At 70.4% G+C, this 19,686-nt stretch overlaps 3 protein-coding genes and 1 long non-coding RNA gene across 5 annotated transcripts; 2 read left to right on the top strand and 2 right to left on the bottom strand.

Moving 5' to 3' along the window:
- Window positions 1-357: 357 nt before the first annotated feature.
- F11R (F11 receptor) lies at window positions 358-5,366 on the top strand. 2 transcript variants are annotated; one of them, XM_075737189.1, is made up of 10 exons: window positions 358-520; window positions 2,660-2,716; window positions 3,022-3,135; window positions 3,231-3,374; window positions 3,568-3,770; window positions 3,858-3,960; window positions 4,278-4,382; window positions 4,473-4,482; window positions 4,685-4,733; window positions 4,915-5,366. In XM_075737189.1, exons 1-10 carry the CDS (start codon window positions 448-450, stop codon window positions 4,948-4,950), a joined length of 894 nt encoding a protein of 297 aa, XP_075593304.1. In that variant the 5' UTR covers window positions 358-447; the 3' UTR covers window positions 4,951-5,366. The 2 variants fall into 2 exon arrangements, with proteins under 2 accessions (XP_075593304.1, XP_075593303.1); XM_075737188.1 differs by lacking the exon at window positions 4,473-4,482 and having other exon boundaries at window positions 359-520; window positions 4,278-4,394.
- Window positions 5,367-5,529: 163 nt separating this feature from the next.
- On the bottom strand, window positions 5,530-12,391 carry KCNJ10 (potassium inwardly rectifying channel subfamily J member 10). The gene is made up of 2 exons (XM_075737187.1): window positions 12,200-12,391; window positions 5,530-7,751 (listed from the first exon to the last, which is right to left on the bottom strand). Exon 2 carries the CDS (start codon window positions 7,749-7,751, stop codon window positions 6,609-6,611), a length of 1,143 nt encoding a protein of 380 aa, XP_075593302.1. The 5' UTR covers window positions 12,200-12,391; the 3' UTR covers window positions 5,530-6,608.
- A 1,670-nt stretch (window positions 12,392-14,061) lies between these two features.
- Window positions 14,062-17,549, top strand: KCNJ9 (potassium inwardly rectifying channel subfamily J member 9). The gene is made up of 3 exons (XM_075737185.1): window positions 14,062-14,247; window positions 15,335-16,242; window positions 17,154-17,549. The coding sequence occupies exons 2-3, from the start codon at window positions 15,348-15,350 to the stop codon at window positions 17,465-17,467; spliced, it is 1,209 nt and encodes a 402-aa protein (XP_075593300.1). The 5' UTR covers window positions 14,062-14,247; window positions 15,335-15,347; the 3' UTR covers window positions 17,468-17,549.
- On the bottom strand, window positions 16,273-17,074 carry LOC142598499 (uncharacterized). The gene is made up of 3 exons (XR_012832663.1): window positions 16,641-17,074; window positions 16,564-16,599; window positions 16,273-16,408 (listed from the first exon to the last, which is right to left on the bottom strand). It is a non-coding gene; the product is annotated as an uncharacterized LOC142598499 (long non-coding RNA).
- Window positions 17,550-19,686: the final 2,137 nt, after the last annotated feature.

The following is a 19,686-nucleotide window of genomic DNA, read 5'->3' as shown; positions in this document are numbered from 1 at the left end:
GGGACACTGGGGTCACTGGGACGGTGCTGGGAGCCCTGAGGAGGCCGCAGGCCCCGTCGCTATGGCAACGCTCGGGTCCCGCCTGAGGGCCGCCACGAGGGCCGCAAAGCGCGCCCATTGGCCAGAAGTTAAAGCGCTCTCTCTGATTGGTCGGCAAGCCTCGCCCTCCACACCTGTCGCGCGCGCGGCCCCTTCGCCTCAGCCAATCAAGGCGGAGCTGTGGGGCCGAGTCAGCCAGTCACCGGAGCGGGGCGCGTCCTTTCCTTGAGGAGATAGGCGGTGCGGCCAATGGAGCCGGGAAAGGGGCGGGGCTCCCGAGCACCTGGCCGAGGGGCGTAACCCCATTGGCTCGGCCCCAGGGGCGGTCCCGTGGGCGGGGCCTACCTGGGCGGGGCGGGGTCGCACCTGAGGCGGGCGGGGGCGCGCAGTGCGGCGGCGGTGGCGGCCATGGCGGGAGCGGTGCGGTGGGGCGGCCCCGGGCCCCGGCCCCTGCTGCTGCTGCTGCTCGGTGCGGCGGCCGGTGAGTGCCCGGGAGGGGCGGGGGGGTGGCCGGTCGGCCGGCCGGCCACGAGGAGCCGGAACAATGGGCCAGCCGGTGCCCGGGGAGGCGCCGGTACCGGGCGGGGCGGTGGATCCCCGGAGGGGGGGGGGGGGGCAGCGGATCGGCCGGAGGGGGCCGGGACTGGGCGGCGGCGGGTCGCTCGGGGGGCGCCGAGGCGGTGTCGGTACCGGAGGGGTGGCGGGGGGTCCCCGGGAGCGGTGCCGGTACCGGGGGGTCGCGGCGCTGCCGCCCGGGACGGGGCTGGTGGCGGGCCAAGGGCGGGGGGCTGCCGGGGAGGGGTGCGGTACCGGGGCGTGCGCCACCCGCCGTCCCCGCTCACGGGAGCCCGGGTTGTACCGGGGGGGGGGGGGGGAGAAGATCCCGGGGGGCCCCGGTGCCGCCGTACACCGCGATAACGGACTATTAATAACCGGCGGCGTCCGCCCGCCTCCCGCGGGACCTCCCGCCCCGGGGGAGCCCCAAACCCGGGGACACCCCGGCCCCGCCCGTTATTTACGGTTTGCGGTGGTTTTGCGGGAGCACGCGACCCGGTCACCCCGCCGGGGGGGGGGGCACCGGCCCCGGGACCCCCGGGGGGGGGCAGGAACCGGCCCCCGCTTTTGGCGACTGCCGCTGGCCCCGTCCCGGCAGCTCCGCTCCCGCCGAGCCCTCCGCCGCCTTCTCGACCACCGCCGGTAACGTGTGGGGGGGCTCGGGGTGCCGGGGGGGCTCGGCGGGGCCGGCAGCGGGGGGTGCGGATACGGCCGCACTTCCCGGGGCCGGAAACCCGTCGTGGCAAAGCAAAACATCCCGGCCGACGGCTGACCGCCGTCCTCGTGCCGTGGGCTCCGGCCGAGGCCCCGCCGGCGGTGGCAGGGGTGTCCGTGTCCCGCTCCCCCCACGGCGCTGGCACCGGTCGGTGACGTGCGTCCCCGGTTAATGAGTAGCCGGTGTCGCGCCGCCGGCGCTCCCAAAGGCCAAAGTTACGGGGTTCGTCACCGCGAGCGGGCTGGGCCGGTGTTGGTGGCCTTCCTGTCCCCGCCGTGACTTCCCCTCCATTGTGCTGAAACAATCCCAGCGCGCGTTGGGATTAACCCGATCCCGGCTGACTGGGACCCCAAACCGGCAGCGCCTGTGTCCCGGACGGGACCCCCGCCCCGGGGACCCCCTGCGGGGCATCACCTTTCTGCCATTTCTGCCCCAAATCCACCCAAACCAACCCCAAATCCTTCCGATTCCTCCCCGAGCCGCGGGGTGGTTCCAGACGCGGCCACCACAGGGGACCGACGGCGTTCCCGGCCAGCACCGTGCCACCATGCCGGCTCTCGGGAGCGGGGCCAGGCCTCGTGTTGGGAAGCGCTCCGTGCTTGGGGACACCAGATGCCCCATTCCCTCCCCGTCGCACCCTAAAATCGCTATTTCTGTTGCCACCCGCCCGAGTTTCCTTTGGCGGTGGTTTGGGGTGCAAAGGTGCGGGAGGGTTGGGGATGAGGCCGTGCCACTTCCCAGTCACCTTCCACCACGCCGTGACTCACCGGCCGGCGTCGCCGCCTTCCCCAGACCCCAAACCGGGAGCCGGGGCGGCTGCGCCGGGAGATGTCCCCGAGGCCGCTCGAAGCCGGCGAGGGACACGGCCGGGAGCCTGGACCGACAGTGCCAGCCCGTGTTGCCACCGCTGTGCCCAACTGCGGCCTGGCAGTGGCGATGGCCGCGGGGAAAGGAGGCGACACGCGTGTGCAGACCGCAACGAGGCGTGTGCGCACGTGCGTGGGGATGCGGGGGTGTGCGTGTGTGTGCGTGTGTGCGCAGAGGGCAGGGAGCTGCGAAACGCCCCGGCCAGTTTCCTGTGAAACCAGGCAGAAACCGGGCAGGGCGGGAGGTGACGTGCCAGCGCGGGCAGCGCCCAGAGCAGGCAGGACGAGATTTTCCGGCTCCCGGGGCTGCGACACGCTGGGCAGCACGGCACAACACGCCGTCACCCCTGCCCTGGGGATCGTCACCGTGGCCTCGGGGCTCCCGGTGACCTCCCTGACCCGGCCACGGCCTCTCCTGCTCCCCGCATCCCGTCGCTGGGGCCCCCCCCGGATTTCTCAGCCGTGTCCTTTTCCCCCCCCACAGTGTCACTCGTGGGAGCCCAGGTCACCTCCGAGACCAAAGAAGTGCCTGAAAACAAGCGTGAGTGCCCGGCTCCGGCCCCAGCACCCCCCAGCTCACCAACGGTCCCCCCCACCCCGATATCCTGGGGGGCCACGGCCGAGCCGCATCCCCTGGCACCTCCGGTGCCACAAACGGGGTTCGCCCCGAGGTCCCCAGACCCCCAGCGGACGCAGCGCCCGAGGCCCAGGGTGGATTTGCCACCGGGGGCTGGACCGGGGAGGGTCGGGGGCTTCCCGGTTTGGATTGCCACCCACCACGGCACACGAGCGCGGCGCCGCTCCGGTGCAGCGGTACATGCCTGCAGCGTGGCTCTCTCCCGGCAGCCGCCGACATCCCTTGCTCGGCGTATCGGTCCAGCTGGAACAACCCCCGCATCGAGTGGAAGTTCCAGAAGGGCTCCTCGCTGGTCCTCTTCTACTACGGGGGAGAGCTGACGGGTACGTCCCAGGGACCCCCTGGCTCAGGGTATCCCACCGGCCCGTCTGTCCGTCCCAGCCGGTTCCCAGCCCCGTCTCCTCCCTCCCCTCGGCAGAACCGTACAAGAACCGGGTCCAGTTCTCGCCCACCACCATTCACTTCAGCACGGTGACGCGGCAGGACACGGGGAAGTACATCTGCGAAGTGGTGGGGGACAACAGCCAGATCGCCAAGTCGGAGGTGAACCTCATCGTCCAAGGTGCGGCCGCCCCTGAGCCCCTGAGCCCCCCGCCCTGCTCATCCGTCCCAGGACCCCCCCTTCTCGCCCCCCTTCTCACCCCCCTGCCGGGGGAAGGACGCTGGCATCGCCGTCCCGTGCCCTCGGAGCGCACTGCCGCTTCCCGGCGCGAGCCGTGCCGTGCCGGCCCCGACGCCACGCTGCTCTCCCGCAGTGCCGCCCTCCAAGCCGGTGGCCCACGTGCCCACCTCGGCCACCATCGGCAGCAAGGCCGTGCTGCGCTGCACCGAGACGGACGGCTCGCCGCCCCCCACCTTCCGCTGGTACAAGGACAGCATGCTGATGCCCACCGACCCCAAAACCAGCCTGACCTTCAGGAACTCTTCCTACACCCTGGACCCCGCCACGGGGGAGCTGGTGAGCACAGGGGTGCTCCAAACTTGGGGACACCCCCCCCCCAGCCTTCCCCCCGAGTCCTGCTCTCATCTCTACGCTCCCGTCCAGATCTTCGAGCCCCTGAGCGGCTTCGACACCGGTGACTACTACTGCGAGGCGACGAACAACGTGGGCTCCCCCCAGAAATCCGACGTTATCCACATGGAAGCCAGTAAGGAACGGCAGCAGGGGCCGGTGCCGCACATCCCCCCCCGGCCCCGGCGTGGGGCTTTTCCAGGCTCTGCCCAGCACGGGTCGTGTTTTGGGGGATGCCGGTGCAGGGCAATGCTGGCACCCCTTCACCCTTCCAGGTTCATAGATATTAATTAGCCGTGATGTTAACGACCCTGCTCGGAGCTGGGTTTGGGCCCGGGCCCCCCCCCCCCGGCCCCTTTCCCACCGGGATTTCTGCAGGACAGTGCCGAGCTGAGGGTTTCCGTGCCGGGGTCCAGCCGCCACGCTCTGACGTCCCGGTCCCTCTCTTTCCAGGTGAGGTCAACGTCGGCGGCATCGTGGCCGCGGTCGTGGTGCTGCTGATGGTGCTGGCGCTCGCAGCCTTTGGCATCTGGTTTGCCTACAGCCGGGGCTACTTCAGCAGTGAGTACCGTGCCGGGAACCGCTCGCCCCGGTGCCCCCCGGGCCCCCCACCCGCCTAAAACCCCTTTTCCGTTCCTTTTATTTCAGAGAGAAAAGAGTAAGTGAAGCCGTAATGCCGCTGCCTCTCTCCCGACTGCCTCCTCTTCCTCCACCAGCGGGGACGGGTGGTCTCTTCCTCCCCCAGCCCCTGCCGTGGGCTGGGAAGGTGCCCCGGGTGTCACCGGGTGCTGAGGGTGGGGACGGGGCGGGGGGGTCCCTCTGGGCAGCGTGACATCTCCTAACGCCTTGGCTTTCTGCAGCGCCGCCGGCAAGAAGGTGATTTACAGCCAGCCCTCGCACCGCAGCGAAGTGAGTGAGGGGCCGGGACGGGTGGGTGGCGGCGGTGCCACGCGGCTCGGGCACCTCGCGCTCCCCAGCGTCCCTCGTCCCTGCTGGGGGCCCTCGGGGACCCTGACCCGCTCTCCCTGGGGACCCGCACCCCGTGTCCCCGTCCCTCCCGCCGCCGCTAACGTCCCCGTTGTGCCCGCAGGGAGAGTTCAAGCAGACGTCGTCCTTCCTGGTGTGACCCTCCTCCCGCGCCGCCACCTCTTGTACATGTTCCCGAATTACTGTAGCTACGCCGTGATTTTAACTATTATTTTTTTTAAGCGTCACTCGGTGCCTTTGCAGTCACCTCAGATGGTTTTGGGGGGGGGTAGGTCTCCCGTCCCCCCCGCCTTGTCCCCTCCCCAGCAGGAGCCGGGTCGTGGCCGTGTCCCCGCGCAGGGACTGCCGCCCTTTGGGGATGGGGGGGGTGTTTCTCCGCCGGGGTTGCTGTAACCCCACAACCCCCCCCTAGTTGTCCTGGGGGGTGGGAGCCCATCTCCCCAACCACCAGTCCCAGCTGCCTACTGGTCCCAGTTGTCCCCCCATACTGGGGGGGGGGGGGGCTGGACTGGGCCCGTGAGCGCAGCTGGAAATAAATAAACCTGTGTCCTTGTACCCAGCGCCTGGTGCCTTTTCCTCGGGGGGGGGGGACACGGGTCGGGGATGGCTCTGCCCTCCCCCACCTGCTTTTGGGGGCTGCGGGGGATCCCGGGGACGTTGGGACCCCAGGGTGACACACGGGCCCCCCCACCCCGGCGCAGGCGGCAGAGCCCTTCCCCACCGTCAACGTAACCTTTATTTAGTAACTGCTTCGCCTTTTCTCCCCCCAAATCAAGGTCAAGACCACGGGGTGCCCCAGCGACAGCGGGGCTTCGGCGAGCCAGTCTTTCGGGGGGGGGAGCCTTCCTTCCCCTTATATATATATAGATTAGTCGCACTATATATATATATATACGTATGTATATGTATCACCTGGCCTCAGCGCAGCGAGGGGGGGCAGCTGGGGCCGCGCGTTAATAGCAGAGCTCTACGTTAGCAGCAGCGACGGGCTCGAGCGGGGCCGGGGGGGGCTGCCCAGCCCGGGGGGGACACGGCACCGCAGCCGTGTCCGATTATCGGTGACGCCCCGGTGTGTGTCCCCCACACAGCCCAGAGTGGGGGGGGGCGGTGCAGGGAGGAGGGCCTGGCTCTGGGGGCTTGGGGGGGGGGGCTCGGGGGGGGGGGGCTTCTCCTGCCTCAGTTTCCCCTGCTGAGTGTGCGATGACCCTGGGACATGGGGGTGCCCCCACGGCCCCCGGTGGTTTGGGTGCTGTGGGGCTGGGGGCTGTGGGGAGGGCAAAGGGGGTGCAGGGGGGAGATGGGCTGGGGGGGGGCTGAGCCTTCCCAGGGACGGGGGGTCCCGTGAGGTCGGGGCTTCCCACTGCCAGCCCACACATGCAGCGAGCGGCTCAGGTCTCAGCCCCTCCCGGCTCACTGGCGGGGGGTCGGGCAGGGAGATGGCTCCTGGCTGGTGAGAAGGGGCGTCCCCAGCTGTCCCCAGGGCTGGAGGTGGCCATGCCCCCCACCCCAGGACAGCATCTCCCAGCAGGATCGTGTCCTGCGGTGGGGCCGGGGTCTCTGGCCAGTGACAGCAGAGAGAGGGGGGACAAGGACAGCCCTGTCCCCAGGTGAGCTGGGGGGGGACACAGCCCCATGGGCGGGTGGGCGAGCACCCATGGGGGTCCCGGAGGGAACTGCCTGGTGCCGCAAGGAAAATGGCCCAGGAGGACGGGATGGTGGGGAGAGCCGGTGGCACCTCCGGGGGCCGGTGGCACCTCCAGGAGCCGGTGGCACCTCCGGCGGCGTCCCGGTGGGTGCTCAGACGTTGCTGATGCGGACGCTCAGGGGTGCTCCCTCCCGTTCCCGCTCCGCCGCTTCCCGCAGGGACTCCTCCAGCTTCACCTTCTCGGGGTCCCCAAACCGGACGGTCTCGTGGAGGCAACAGGGCGCCGTCACCTTCACCACCTGGTCGAAGAGGCTGAAGTCGGCCACGTACTTGCCGCTGGCCGAGAGGGAGATGGCCGGCGTGAACTCGTAGCCCCAGAGGATCTCCTCGGGCAGGTAGGACGTGCGAACCTGGCACGTGGCGCTGGTGGACTCCACGGTGCCGCTGAGGATGACCACCAGCTCGAAGTCGCCTTCGCCCGTCCGTAGGGCCACGTCCCGGAAGGGGCTGGCGTCGTCCACCACGTGGTAGAAGGTGAGGGGCAGGATGAGGAAGGGGCTGTCGGAGGAGGTGTCCACCTGGAAGTCCACGTTGACCTGGTTGAGGCGGACGCTCTCGCCCTCCTTGGTGAGGTGGGTCTGGAGGAGCTTCCCCGTCACCTGGCAGCCGATGAGGAGGCTCTTGCGCATGTTGGCCACGCGGATCATCAGGCAGGTCTTGCCGTTGTGTTGGGCCACCACCGCGTTTTGGCTGAACTTGATGGTTTCGGCGCGTTTTTTGGGCCGGGCGATCTTGGCCAGGAAGGTGCCGGTGATGAAGATCTCCATGATGGTGGTGAGGACCAGCTGGGTGATGAGCAGGACGATGGCGAGGGGACATTCCTCGCTGATGTAGCGGAAGCCGTAGCCGATGGTGGTCTGGGACTCCAGGGAGAAGAGGAAGGCGCCGGTGAGGGTGTGCACCTGCATGACGCACGGCGTGTGGTTGGCCGGCGGGTCGAACTCCAGCAGGTCCCCGTGGACCACGGCCACCAGGTACCAGATGACGCCGAAGGCGAACCAGGTGCCGGCGAAGGTGGCGGAGAAGAGGACCAGCTTGTACCGCCACTGCATGTCGATGAAGGTGGTCCACAGGTCCTTGAGGTACAGGAAGCGCTTGTCGGCGATGTGCTCCATCCGCACGTTGCTGCGGCCGTCCTTGGTCATCACCCGGCGCCGGCGCAGCCCCGAGCCGATGAGCGGGCGGCTGTCGGTCTGCGTGGTCTGGCTGTAGTACACCTTGGTGGCCGACGTCATCTGGAAGAGGAGACGATGGGGGGGTGAGGAGGTGCCACCTGGGAGGGGGGAGTGGTGGGGATGGGGCGGGGTGTGGAGTTGGTGGGTGGAGGGATGGAGAAGGACGGATGGATGGATGAAGACTGACAGATGGAGCGGATGGAGGGATGGATGGAGGGATGGAGAAGATGGATGGGTGGGAAGATGGATGGAGAAGAGGGAGGGATGGAGAAGGGTGGATGGAGAGGGATGGAGGGATGGATGGATGGAGGGACAGATGGACAGATGGATGGATGGAGGGACGGATGGACAGATGGATGGATGGTGTGTGGTGAGAGGATGGACGGCTGAGCAAAGGAATGGCCGGACCTGAGGGATGGGTGGAGGGACAGAGAAGATGGATGGGGGCGAGGACCGAGGTTTGGTGGTTGTGTGGATGGGACAGGGGGGGTAGGTGGAGAGGAAGGATGTAGGGGACACGGAGAGATGTGGGGGTGCACTGGGGCATGGATGGGTGGATACTATGGGGGGGCACCCCCCTTCCACCTGAGGCCGGGAGGATTCGTCTCATGTCAGGGGGGCCCTGGGTGGGTCTCAGGCAGAGCCCCCCCATGCTGTCTGCAGGCCATGTGGGGACACGGGACACGCAGGGGACCCCGGCCTGGCTGTGGAGACCTGACAGACTCGTGGCACCTCAGTGACAGGGGACGCTATCGCTCCCACCCCTCCTGCGGCCTCTGTCCGTCCGTCCCTCTCTAGGCACATCCATCTGTCCGTCCGTCCATCCCTCCACCTGCCCGCCCGTCCCTCTGTCCCCTCTGTCCCCTGGCAGCTCCCCCCTCGGCCCGTGGAGGCACCGGGCGTCCCGGGCGGGAGGAAGAGGAAGAGGATGAATGGGAGGTGACAAACGGCCGGTGGCAGCGCCAGGCGCGTTTCCGTCCCTGTCCCTGTCCCCGTCCCCTGCCAGCCCCGGCCGCCGCCGCCGGCACAGAAAAGGCCTTTCAGCCCCCGCCAACGTTTGGCCCCGCCGCGGTTTCCGCCATGGATGCGGCAGGGCAGCGTGCCGGGGACACCGGGGACACCGGGGACACGGTGCCACCGTGGGGGGTCTCCTTGGAGCCCCGTGTCCCTGCGCTCGCCAAAGCCGGGGGACACGGGTGGCACTGCCACCGTCCCAGCTGCGCCACGTCCCCTCCTGGCAAAAGGCCCTGCGGAGGGGTGTGGGGGGACACCGGGGACACCGACCTGCCCCACCACGGCTGAGCTGCGCGGGGTCCCCAGAGCCACCGTGACCCCGGAGCTCTGCCCACGCCGGGCAGCGACCGGCATGTCCCCAGGGGGGCACAGCGGTCCCCAAAGTCCTCCTGCTCCGCTGGGGTCCCTTTGCCCTCCTCTTTGGGGTCCTGCACCCCCCTTGGGGGCTTTCCATGCCTGCAGGGTCCCTGCACCCCCTTTGGGGGGGTCTCTGCACCCTCCAGCGTCCCCCACACCCCTCTTTGGGGTCCCCACGCCCTGGTTTTAGGGGTGTCCACACACCCCAGGGTCCCCCGCACCCCTCTTTGGGGGGTCCCCACACCCCTCCTCGGGGTCCCTGCCCTCCCCCCCATTTTCGGGGTCACTGCATCCCATAAAGCCCCCGTCAGGGGCCGCGTGCCCCCCGGCCAGGCTCCCGCACCCGGACACAGGTTGTGACAAGCCGGCGCTTGTTCCTGGCGCGGGGACGGTGCCCGCGGGCAGAGCCACTGCCGCCACGGCCGGGCCGGTTACCCATTAACCCCCCTCGCCCCCGTGCCTCGGTTTCCCCCCAGTGACGCTCGACGCTGGGGGTGAATGCAGGGGTCCAGCCCCAACCTGGGGGTGCAGTGCAGTACAGGGGGGACACGGGGACACGTCCCCCCTCACCGCGTCCCACTGGCACCACCGGCCCGGGCGCCGTTCCCATGCCCGCACGGTGCCAGCCATGGCCGGGCTCCCCGCCAGCAGCACCCCCCCCCCATCCCGAAACTGGGGCGCCGGGCTCCGCGATACTGGTGGCAACTGGGAATGGGGGTGATGGGACCCCCTCCCCAGGTGGGGTCGGGGTGGTGGTGGGGCCGCGGGGCGGGTCCCGTGGGGCTGGGGGTGTGGGGCGGCCGCGCGGGGCTGGCGGGGGGGGGGGGCACGGACGACGGGGACAGTGGGGCCATTGTGCGACCCGGAGGAGAGGCCTCAATGGAGCTGGCGGGGCACAAAGGCGCTTTGACGAAGCCCTTCGTTAGCATGCAGGGCTCCGCGCGCCCCGCTGCCAGCACGGCCCCCGGCGGGGGTCCCGGGGGGCCCCACAGCCCCCCGCCACCCACCCTGCCGCACCGGAGCCCCGGATGCCTGCGTCCCCCTTGGCACCCCCCCCCGTCCCATGGACACCCCCCGCATCCTCCCCTGCACCCCCCTATTGAGGCCGGACCAGTTTGAGACCAAATTCGGGGCCGGTGACAGGGCCCCCCCAGGGGGGAGGAACGTCCCCCCGCCCTTCACACCGCCACCCACACCCGGGAAACACGGGGGGGGGGGCAGGAGCTGCAGCCCCCGCCCTGGCCACGGGGGTGGTGGGGACCCTAATCCCCTCCGCAGCACCGTGGGGGTCCCAAAACGATGATTTTTTTGTTTGTTTTTTCCCCCCCAGTGCTGCCCGCCCCGGTCAGCCATCGGCGGAGGCTGCGGACTGGGGCAGAAAAAAGCCGGTTTGGGCCGTTTTTGAAGCTGCCCCCACAGCACATCCAGTGGGTCCACGGGTGTGGGGCTCCCACGGGACCCCCGTGGTGCTGGTGCTGCCGATGCAGCAGATAAGGGTGGCGGGGGGCAGGCAGCAGGGCAGGCAGCTGGGCAGGCAGCGGGGCAGGCAGGGGTGTCCCCACGGCCACCCCGCTCCCAGGGACGGCCAGTGCGGCTCAGTCCTCCATAGCCATCGGAGAAGCCATCCACGGCACCGGCACCGGTAACCGCAGCCCCCCACAGCCGGCCCCATTAACCCCATTAACCCCCAGCCTGTTAACCCAGAGCCTTGTTAACCCAGAGCCTCGTTAACCTGCAGCCCATGTAGCTGACAGCCCAGCTAACCCACAGCCCAGTTAACCCACACCAGGGGTAACCCACAGCCTGGTTATCCTGCAGCCCGGCCAACCCACAGCCAGGTTAATGCACAGGCAGATTAACCTGCAGCCTGGATAACCCACACCCGGGACAACCCAGTCTGGGATAACCCACACCTTGGGATAACCCACACCTTGGGATAACCCACAGCCCGGACAACACAGCCCAGCTATACCAGAGTGGTTAATCCAGCGTGGCTAACCCACAGCCCAGCTAATCCAGCGTAGCTAATCTGTGGCCCCACTAATCCACAGCCCAGCTAATCCAGCGTGACTAACCCACAGCCCAGCTAATCCAGCGTGGCTAATCTGTGGCCCTGCTAATCTGCAGCCCGGCTGATCCAGTGTGACTAACCCACAGCCCGGTTAACCCACAGCCCAGTTAACCCACATCCTGCTTAACCCACAGCCTGGCCGAGGCCACTAACCCAGAGCCTGGTGGGTGCCCACTTGCACCATGGGGACTGGCGGGGGGGGACGGGGATGCTCCAGACCCCCCCACCAAATGCCCTTGAAATGCCCCGTCCCCGGGGACCCAAGCCCATGAGGGGCTGGGGGGACATTAACCTCCCCCAGTGACTGAGACCACGCGGCATCGTTACACCAGTGGGGGGACCCAGAAAGAGCTGGGGGGGGGTGTGCTTTCTGGGGGTCGCCTGGTGTGGGGAAGGGGCCATCCCCAGGGTCTCAGGTCTCATACCCCGGGGGCTGTGGGGACATCTTGGGGCTCAGGGATGGGTGGCCCTGGAGATGCCTGGGGGGGAGCAGGGTGGGCTGCTGCGCCCCTCCATCCTCTGTCCCTCCAGGTCCCCCTGCACTGAGAGAAGGGGGACACCCACGGGGAGGGGGGACAGGGGAGAGGGGGACATGGGGACACAGGGATGGGGATACAGGGACATCACAAGGACATGGGGCCATGGGGGCCATGGGGACACGGGACACAGGGTTGTGGGGGTGCACGGGGCCACGGGGATGTGGGACCACGGGGACATGGGACACAGGGACATGGGACATGGGGACGTGAAGTTTGGGGTCATGGGACACAGGGACGGGGGAGATGGGGACACAGGGACGGGGGGAGATGGGGACACAGGGACGGGGGAGATGGGGACACAGGGATGCAGTGCTATAGGGGACACAGGGATGGGGGGGGCCACAGGGCCACGGGGCTCTGGGGACGTGGGGCACAGGGGACACAGGGATGTAGTTCTACGGGGATGCGGGGCTCCGGGGACGCGGGGTTACGGGGTCCCGGTACCCGGGGCGCTGCCAGGTGCCCGCAGCCCTCGGGGCGCCCCGGAGGGGACGGGGGACCCCCGGCCCCCCCCCGGCCGCCCTTACCTTGCTCGGGGAGGGCCCCAGGGCGCCCGGGGTCCCGGCCTCGCTCAGCCCGGCCGCCGCCGGCTCCCCATGGGCTTTATGGCTCGGCGGGGCCGGCGGCGGCGGGACGGGACGGGGCCCCCCCCGCGTCCCCCCCCCGGCCCGGGCCGCCTCGCCGGGCCCGGCTGGCACCGATTGGCGGGGCCGGGAAGGGGCCCGGGGCGGGGAGGAGCCGCCGGGGGCGGGACGGGGGTTAATGGGGTGGAAAACGAGCGGCCCCGCACCGGGTCACGTTACCGGCCACGGGGGGGGGGCGAGGGGACCCCGCCCGCAGCCACCGGCACCGGCACCGGGGAGGGTCCGGGCGGGGGCCCCGGGCAGAGCCCTCCCCCCCCCCCCGGTCTCAGCAGCACCCACCGGGGCGGATCCGGATCCCCCTCCGGACCCCCGCCCCGAGCATCCTTGTGCGTGGGGGGGGGACAAGGGGACGCGCCGGAGCCGGGCAGGGGCTGGTGTCACCCGTGTGCACAGACACGCACACGCAGAGTGACACACACACACACACACCCCCACCCCAGCACCCCCCGTGGGGGCAACGCCAGCCCCGATGCTGCCACTTATGGGGACCAGCGTGGGGGGGCGCGGGGTGCGGAGCTGTGGGGCGCGGAGCCGTGGGGAGCGTGGGTCCGTGGGACGGTGGGGCGCGGAGCCGTGGGTCCGTGGGAGCGTGGGGTGCGGAGCCGTGGGGCCGTGGGGCCGTGGGAGCGTGGGGCGCGGAGCCGTGGGGCCGTGGGGCCGTGGGAGCGTGGGGCGCGGAGCCGTGGGGCCGTGGGGCCGTGGGAGCGTGGGGTGCGGAGCCGTGGGGCCGTGGGTCCGTGGGAGCGTGGGGCGCGGAGCCGTGGGGCCGTGGGGCCGTGGGAGCGTGGGGCGCGGCGCCGCGGCCGCCCCACACAAGGCTCCGCTGTTCCCGGGCCGGGGCCGGTTCCCCGGGGCCGCGGCACAAAGCGCCTTTGTCCGCCCGGGGGGGGCGGGGGGGCCGGGGCTGCGCGGGGGCTCCCGGAGGCGGCCGCGGGCCCCGGGGGAGGGCCTGGCCACCGATGGGGGGGGGCTAGTGACCACCGGGCCGCGGCTAGCCATGGGGGTCCTGGGCAGCGCTGGGGGGTCCTGGGTGGTGCCGGGGGGTCCTGGGTTAGTGATGGGCCCTCGGCTAGTGGGGAGGGGGAGCTGGGCTAGTGGTGGGGGAACCTGGGCTAGTGACGGGGAGCCTTGGGCTAGTGACGGGGGGGTGCTGAGTTAGTGGGGTGGGGGCTGCGCTAGTGAGAGGGACCCCGGGCTAACGGGGAGGGGGCTGGGCTATGGAGGGGGAACCTTCGGGGGGGGGGGTTGTCTTCTGGGCTAGTGATGGGGAACCCTGGGCTAGTGAGGGGGGTCCGGGCCAACGGGGGGGGGGGCGGGACGTCGTGTGCACCCCCCCCCCCGCCGTGCTCAGTGTCACGGGCGTGTGCACACCCTACCCCCCCCCCCACTGTGCCCTGTGTCACCCCCCCCGTGCCCCCGCGTGTCCCCCCCCGTACTGTCTCACGTACCCAGCCCGCAGTGTCCGTGGCCCAGGTGTGCGCACCTGCCTCCCCCCCCCGCACACGCGTGTGCGCACTGCCCCCCCCACGCGTGCTTTCCCACGCGTGTGCACCGCACCGCCGCCTTCCGCCCTCCCCCCCGCCGGCCTTGCCCTGCCGGAGCGAGGGGTCACGCGTGGGGGCCCGGGGGGGCGGGGGCCGGGGGCGGGCGCTGGTCGGTATTTTTAGCCGCGCGCTCCCGGGGCGCAGCCGTTGCCGGGGAACGGCGGGAGCGCGGCCAAGGGAACGGCGGGGGGGGGGGGGACGGGGAGCGGGGGGGGGCACACACACACACGCACACACGCGCACACACACACGCACACACACGCGGCTCCCGTGCCGGTGCCGGGCGGGCGCGATCCGGTGCGGCCGGGCGCTGCGCTCCCCCTGCGCCATGCGCGCAACGCGGCGGGGCTGCGCGGCCCGGCGGGAGCGGCGAACGCGGGGCGAGCGGTGAGTGCGGGACCGGGGGGGGGGACACAGACAGCACGGGGGGGGGGGTGTCCTGCTGCCTCCCCCTGCGCCACGCCGCCCCCCGCACCGCCCCCCGCCACCCCCCCCCCCCCCGGCGCAGCACCGGGGACACCCCCCTTTCCGCGGGTGGGGGGTGCTGGGGGCACGCGGAGCCCGGCCTGCGTGGAGGGGCCCCCCCCAGCACAGACCGCGGAGGATGCGCCCCCCACACCCCCCCCCCCCCCGCTGCCGTTTTATCCCCAGGCTGGGGGCGGGGGGGGGTGTCCATCTCCACGAACCCGGGTGGGAGTGGGGTGCCCCACGGCGGGGAGGGTGGGGGGGCACAGCCGGGTGCTGCAGGGCCCCCCCCCCCCATTCCCGGGGGAGTACAGGCAGAGGAGGAGTGTGTGTGTGTGCGCACACACGCACAGGTGTGTGTGCAAGGAGGAGCTGTGTATGCGTGTGCAAGGCCCAGTGGTGCGTACATGCGTTTGTGCGTGTGTGTGTGTGTGTGTGTGTGGCCCAGCTCTGTGTGCACGCGTGTGCCACCATCGGTCTGGAGCGTGTGCCAGCGCTGGTGCACACCCCGTTGCACACCCCATCTCAGGGCACGGGAACGTGCAAGGAGCCCCTCGGGGTGTACGCGTTGGCCTGCACCCGCCGGGGCAAACGTGTGTGCCTGCGTGTCCCTGGTGGCTTGTCCACACGTGTGCACGCCTGCTCATGTGTGCGTGCAAGCTGCGTGTGCTCTAGTGCTGCATGCACGTGTGTATCTGTGAATGCACATGTGTGTGCGTGCACGTGCATCTGTGTACCCGTGTGTGCAGGCATGCGTGTGTGTGTGTACACGTGTGCGTACATCTGCAGGCCTCTGTGTGCAGACATGTGTGGGCACACGCGTGGGCTCAGCACCCCTGGGTGCTCCTCTGCCTCAGTTTACCCCTCCCAGCAGGGACCTGCGGGGGGGGACGGACGGACCCAGGCGTCCCGGCAGCCCCCCCCACGCACCAGCTGGTGCCACCATCCCCTCCCAGTCCTCCCAGTTTGGAGGGGGCGAGCAGCGCCATTAACCCCTTCCCCCCCGCAGCCTCTGAGGGGCGATGGCGCAGGACAACGCCGCCTTCTGCGGGGTCCCCGAGGGGGTCCCTGGGGAGGCAAAGCCCCCCCCGGCGCCCCCCCGACGGCGGGGGGCCGGCACCCGCAAGCGCCAGCGCTACGTGGAGAAGGACGGCAAGTGCAACGTGCAGCACGGGAACGTGCGGGAGACCTACCGCTACCTCACCGACATCTTCACCACCCTGGTAGACCTCAAGTGGCGCTTCAGCCTCCTCGTCTTCATCCTCGCCTACGCTGTCACCTGGCTCTTCTTCGGCCTCATCTGGTGGTTCATCGCCTACTGCCGGGGGGACCTGGACCACCTGGAGGACCACGCCTGGACGCCCTGCGTCAACAACCTCAACGGCTTCGTCTCCGCCTTCCTCTTCTCCATCGAGACGGAGACCACCATCGGCTACGGCCACCGCGTCATCACCGACAAGTGTCCCGAGGGCATCGTCCTGCTGCTGCTCCAGGCCATCCTGGGCTCCATGGTCAACGCCTTCATGGTGGGCTGCATGTTCGTGAAGATCTCCCAGCCCAACAAGCGAGCCGAGACCTTGGTCTTCTCCTCCCACGCCGTGGTCTCCCTGCGGGACGACCGCCTCTGCCTGATGTTTCGCGTGGGCGACCTGCGGGACTCGCACATCGTGGAGGCTTCCATCCGCGCCAAGCTCATCAAGTCCAAGCAGACGCAGGAGGGCGAGTTCATCCCCCTGGACCAGACCGACCTGAGCGTGGGCTTCGAGACGGGCGACGACCGCCTCTTCCTCGTCTCGCCCCTCATCATCAGCCACGAGATCGACGAGCGCAGCCCCTTCTGGGATGTCTCGCGGCACCAGCTGGAGAAGGACGATTTCGAGATCGTCGTCATCCTCGAGGGGATGGTCGAGGCCACAGGTAACGGCGATGCCGGCGGCGGATGGGGGGGGATGTGCTTGGGGACACCTCATCTCTGTGAGGACACCTCCACGGGGACACCTCCACGGGGACACCTCCGTGGCCATCTCCATGGAGATACTCCATTGGCCACCTCATCTCCATGGGAATATCTCTGTGGGGACACCTCAACTCATGGGGACACCTCATGGGGACATCTCACCTCATGGGGACATCTCATGGGGACACCTCAACTCATGGGGACATCTCATGGGGACACCTCATGGGGACACCTCACCTCATGGGGACATCTCACCTCATGGGGACATCTCATGGGGACACCTCACCTCATGGGGACACCTCACCTCATGGGGACATCTCACCTCATGGGGACACCTCATCTCATGGGGACACCTCACCTCATGGGGACATCTCACCCCCGTGGCCCACAACGTGTTCCTGCCTGGTCCTGGCTGGGAGGTGACCCCCACATCCACCCCCACCCCCAAGCTCAGCCCGGCTGTGGGTGCCCCCCCCCCAAATTGCAGGACTCGGAGGGGGGCAGCCCCCTTCCCCTGCACCCCCTTTCCCCCCCATGGAAGCCTTCTGGAGGAGTTTGGGGAGGGGACCCCGATGACAGTGACAGCCCCTGATGTCCCAGCCTGTCCCCAGCCCACTGGGGCCCCCCCGCGCACTGGGTGCAGCACAGCCCCCCCCAGCCAGGATTGGGGTCCCCCATGAACTGGGGGCTTCACACATGGGGGTGCCCCACGCAGCAGGTGCAGCACAGCCCCCCCCCCCCCCCAACTTGGGTCAGGGCACCCCTTGCACCTCCCTACTCTGCCGGGGGGCAGGGGGCCGGGCACCCCCCAATCCCCAGGGCGCTGGGGGACGGGTGCCCACCGGCTGCCCCCCCCGGCCGCGCGACGCAGGGATGACGTGCCAGGCTCGGAGCTCGTACCTGGCGGACGAGGTGCTGTGGGGCCACCGCTTCACCCCGCTGCTGAGCCTGGAGGAGGGCTTCTACGAGGTGGACTACGGGGGCTTCCACCAGACCGTGCCGGTGCCCACCCCGGCCTGCAGCGCCCGGCAGCTGGCGGCGGCGGCCGCACGCCGCGATGCCCACCTTTACTGGTCCATCCCCAGCCGCCTGGACCAGCCGCTGGAGGAGGCGGCGGTGGGAGGGGGGGACCCCGACACCCCCCAGGAGAGCAACGGCACCCTGGCCAGCCCCGAGGCGCGGTGATGGGCCACGGGCGGGCGCGGGGGTGCTGGGCGCCCTGCTGCTCCCCGCCGCGCTTTCTTTTAATAAACCCCCTTACCCCCCCCCCCAACTTCTGACGGTGGTCTTGGGGTGCGCCTGAGCTCGGGGGGTGCCCATCCGCTGCCCCCCACTGGGGAATCTGGGGTGAAACAGGGCTTGGCAGAGCTCCCCCATTGCCAGGCAGGGATTAGTGCCCCCCCACCCTGAGGATTAAGGGGGGGCTCCAGGCGATGGCACATTACTTCCCCCCCCCCCGTGGCATTGTTGCCCCCCTGGGGGTCCTGGCTTAGCCTTGACCTTTCACCCCTCCCAGGTTATTATTGTAGGGCCTACAGTAATCCCAGGGTGAGGGGCACAGCCGAGGGCCAAATGCCCCCCCCCGTGATGGGGGCAGAAAGCGGGGGGGGGGGGTGCCCGGGGGTGGGGGGTGTGTGTGACACAGCGTCGTTAACAAGACTCTCACGCTCCAAATGAGGGTGTTTTAATGGGGGGGGCTGAGGCAGCACCTCCCTGGGCACCCATGGGTGCCCCCTCGCCAGTTTGGGGGGGGGGGGGCACCACGGCGGGGGGGGCGGTGCTCGGGAGTGGGCGGAGCCGAGCGGGGGTTGCGCGTCCGGACGCCCCGCCCACCCCTGGCCCCGCCCACCCCTGGCCCCGCCTCCAGCCCCGCCCAGGCCCCGCCTCCAGCCCCGCCCACCGACGCGCGCCCACGTCTCGGGTGGAGCGGCCGGGGGGGCAGGAGCCGCCCCCCCCCCCCCCCCGGCAGGACGCGTGGGGCCGCGTGGGGCCGCGTGGGGCCGCGTGGGGCCGGGTCCCCCCGGGTCCGGCAGCGGGGCGCAGCCCGGGACCCCCCCCCCCCCAGCACTGCCGGGTCCCCACGGGTGTGCGCACACGCGTGTTGGCCGGGGCGGGGGGCGGGGGGGGGGGCCGCGTGTGTGCACACGCGTGTTGGTGTGATCAGCGGGGAGTTGACGCTCCCCCCGCCTCCCCGCGTCCCCGTGTCCCCCCCGGCTGCCACATTCCTCCCGCCCACAGGCAGCAGCTGCGCGGGGTGCTGGTGGGGCACGGTCCTCGCGCGGGCAGGGGCACACGCGTGTGCGTGGCGCCAGCTCCCCCCCTCCCTCCCCCACCCCCTGCCGGGACACGCGTCACTGCTGCCACCTCCAGCAGGGAACTGGGGCGACTGGGAGGACTGGTCTGCCTCGGGGCAGCAAGGGGGGGGGGGGGGCGTGGGCCGGACGCCTCGGTCCCCCGTGGGGCCGGGGAGGGGGCCCAGCACGTGGCGCCTGTGCCCACGTCATCTGTTTGCTCAGCTTGGGGGGCAGCGGGGGGGGACAGCGGGGGGCACGGCCTGGCTAAACACACCCCCCCCCCAACCGGCCTCGGCGTGCCCGGCCCCGACTGGGACAGACTGGGGGGACTGGAGGGACGACTGGGGGTGCTGGAGATACTGGGGGGCACTGGGACGGATGGGGGGGTGCTGGGGCAGATGGGGGGGGGACTGGGACAGACTGGGGCATACTGGGATGTGCTGGGAGGTGCTGGGGAAGATGGGCAGACTAGGCAGTACTGGGACAGACTGGGGCACTGGTGTGGACCGGTGGCACTGGTCCAGACTGGGGATACTGGGCTGCACTGGGGGTACAGGGCTGGACCGGTGGCACGGGGGGTACTGGGGATACTGGGCTGCACTGGGAGCGTGAGGCTGCACCCGGGGAACTGGTGCAGCAGACGGGTGTGGGGATGCTGGGAGCACTGGTGCAGACTGGTGGCACTGGTGCGGGGGGCTGTGGGCCCCATGGCCGCGTCCGTCCCCCCCCATGTCCTTGAGCTGCCCTTGACGGTTGCCATGGTGACTAAGCCGGACCTTGGGGGGCCGGGAGGAATGGGGGGGGGATACTGGGAGGGGACCTTGAGCAGGACTGGGGGCACTGGGGCTGCGGGGCAGGACGGGGGGGCTGGAGGGGGCTCTGCGGGGTATGGGGGTGTCAGGACGTGACACTGGGTACACCCACCATGGGCACAACCACCGTGGGCACAACCACTGCGGGCACAACCACCGCGCGCACACCCACCGCGGGCACAACCACCGCGCGCACACCCACCATGGGCACAACCACCACGCGCACAACCACTGTGGGCACAACCACTGTGGGCACACCCACCATGGGCACAACCACCGCGCGCACACCCACCGCGGG

Source organism: Balearica regulorum, chromosome 28 (assembly GCF_011004875.1).
Source record: "Balearica regulorum gibbericeps isolate bBalReg1 chromosome 28, bBalReg1.pri, whole genome shotgun sequence".
NCBI lineage: Eukaryota > Metazoa > Chordata > Aves > Gruiformes > Gruidae > Balearica > Balearica regulorum.
Note: the sequence above shows the minus strand (reverse complement) of the source record. Positions and strands in the feature narration are given on the sequence as shown.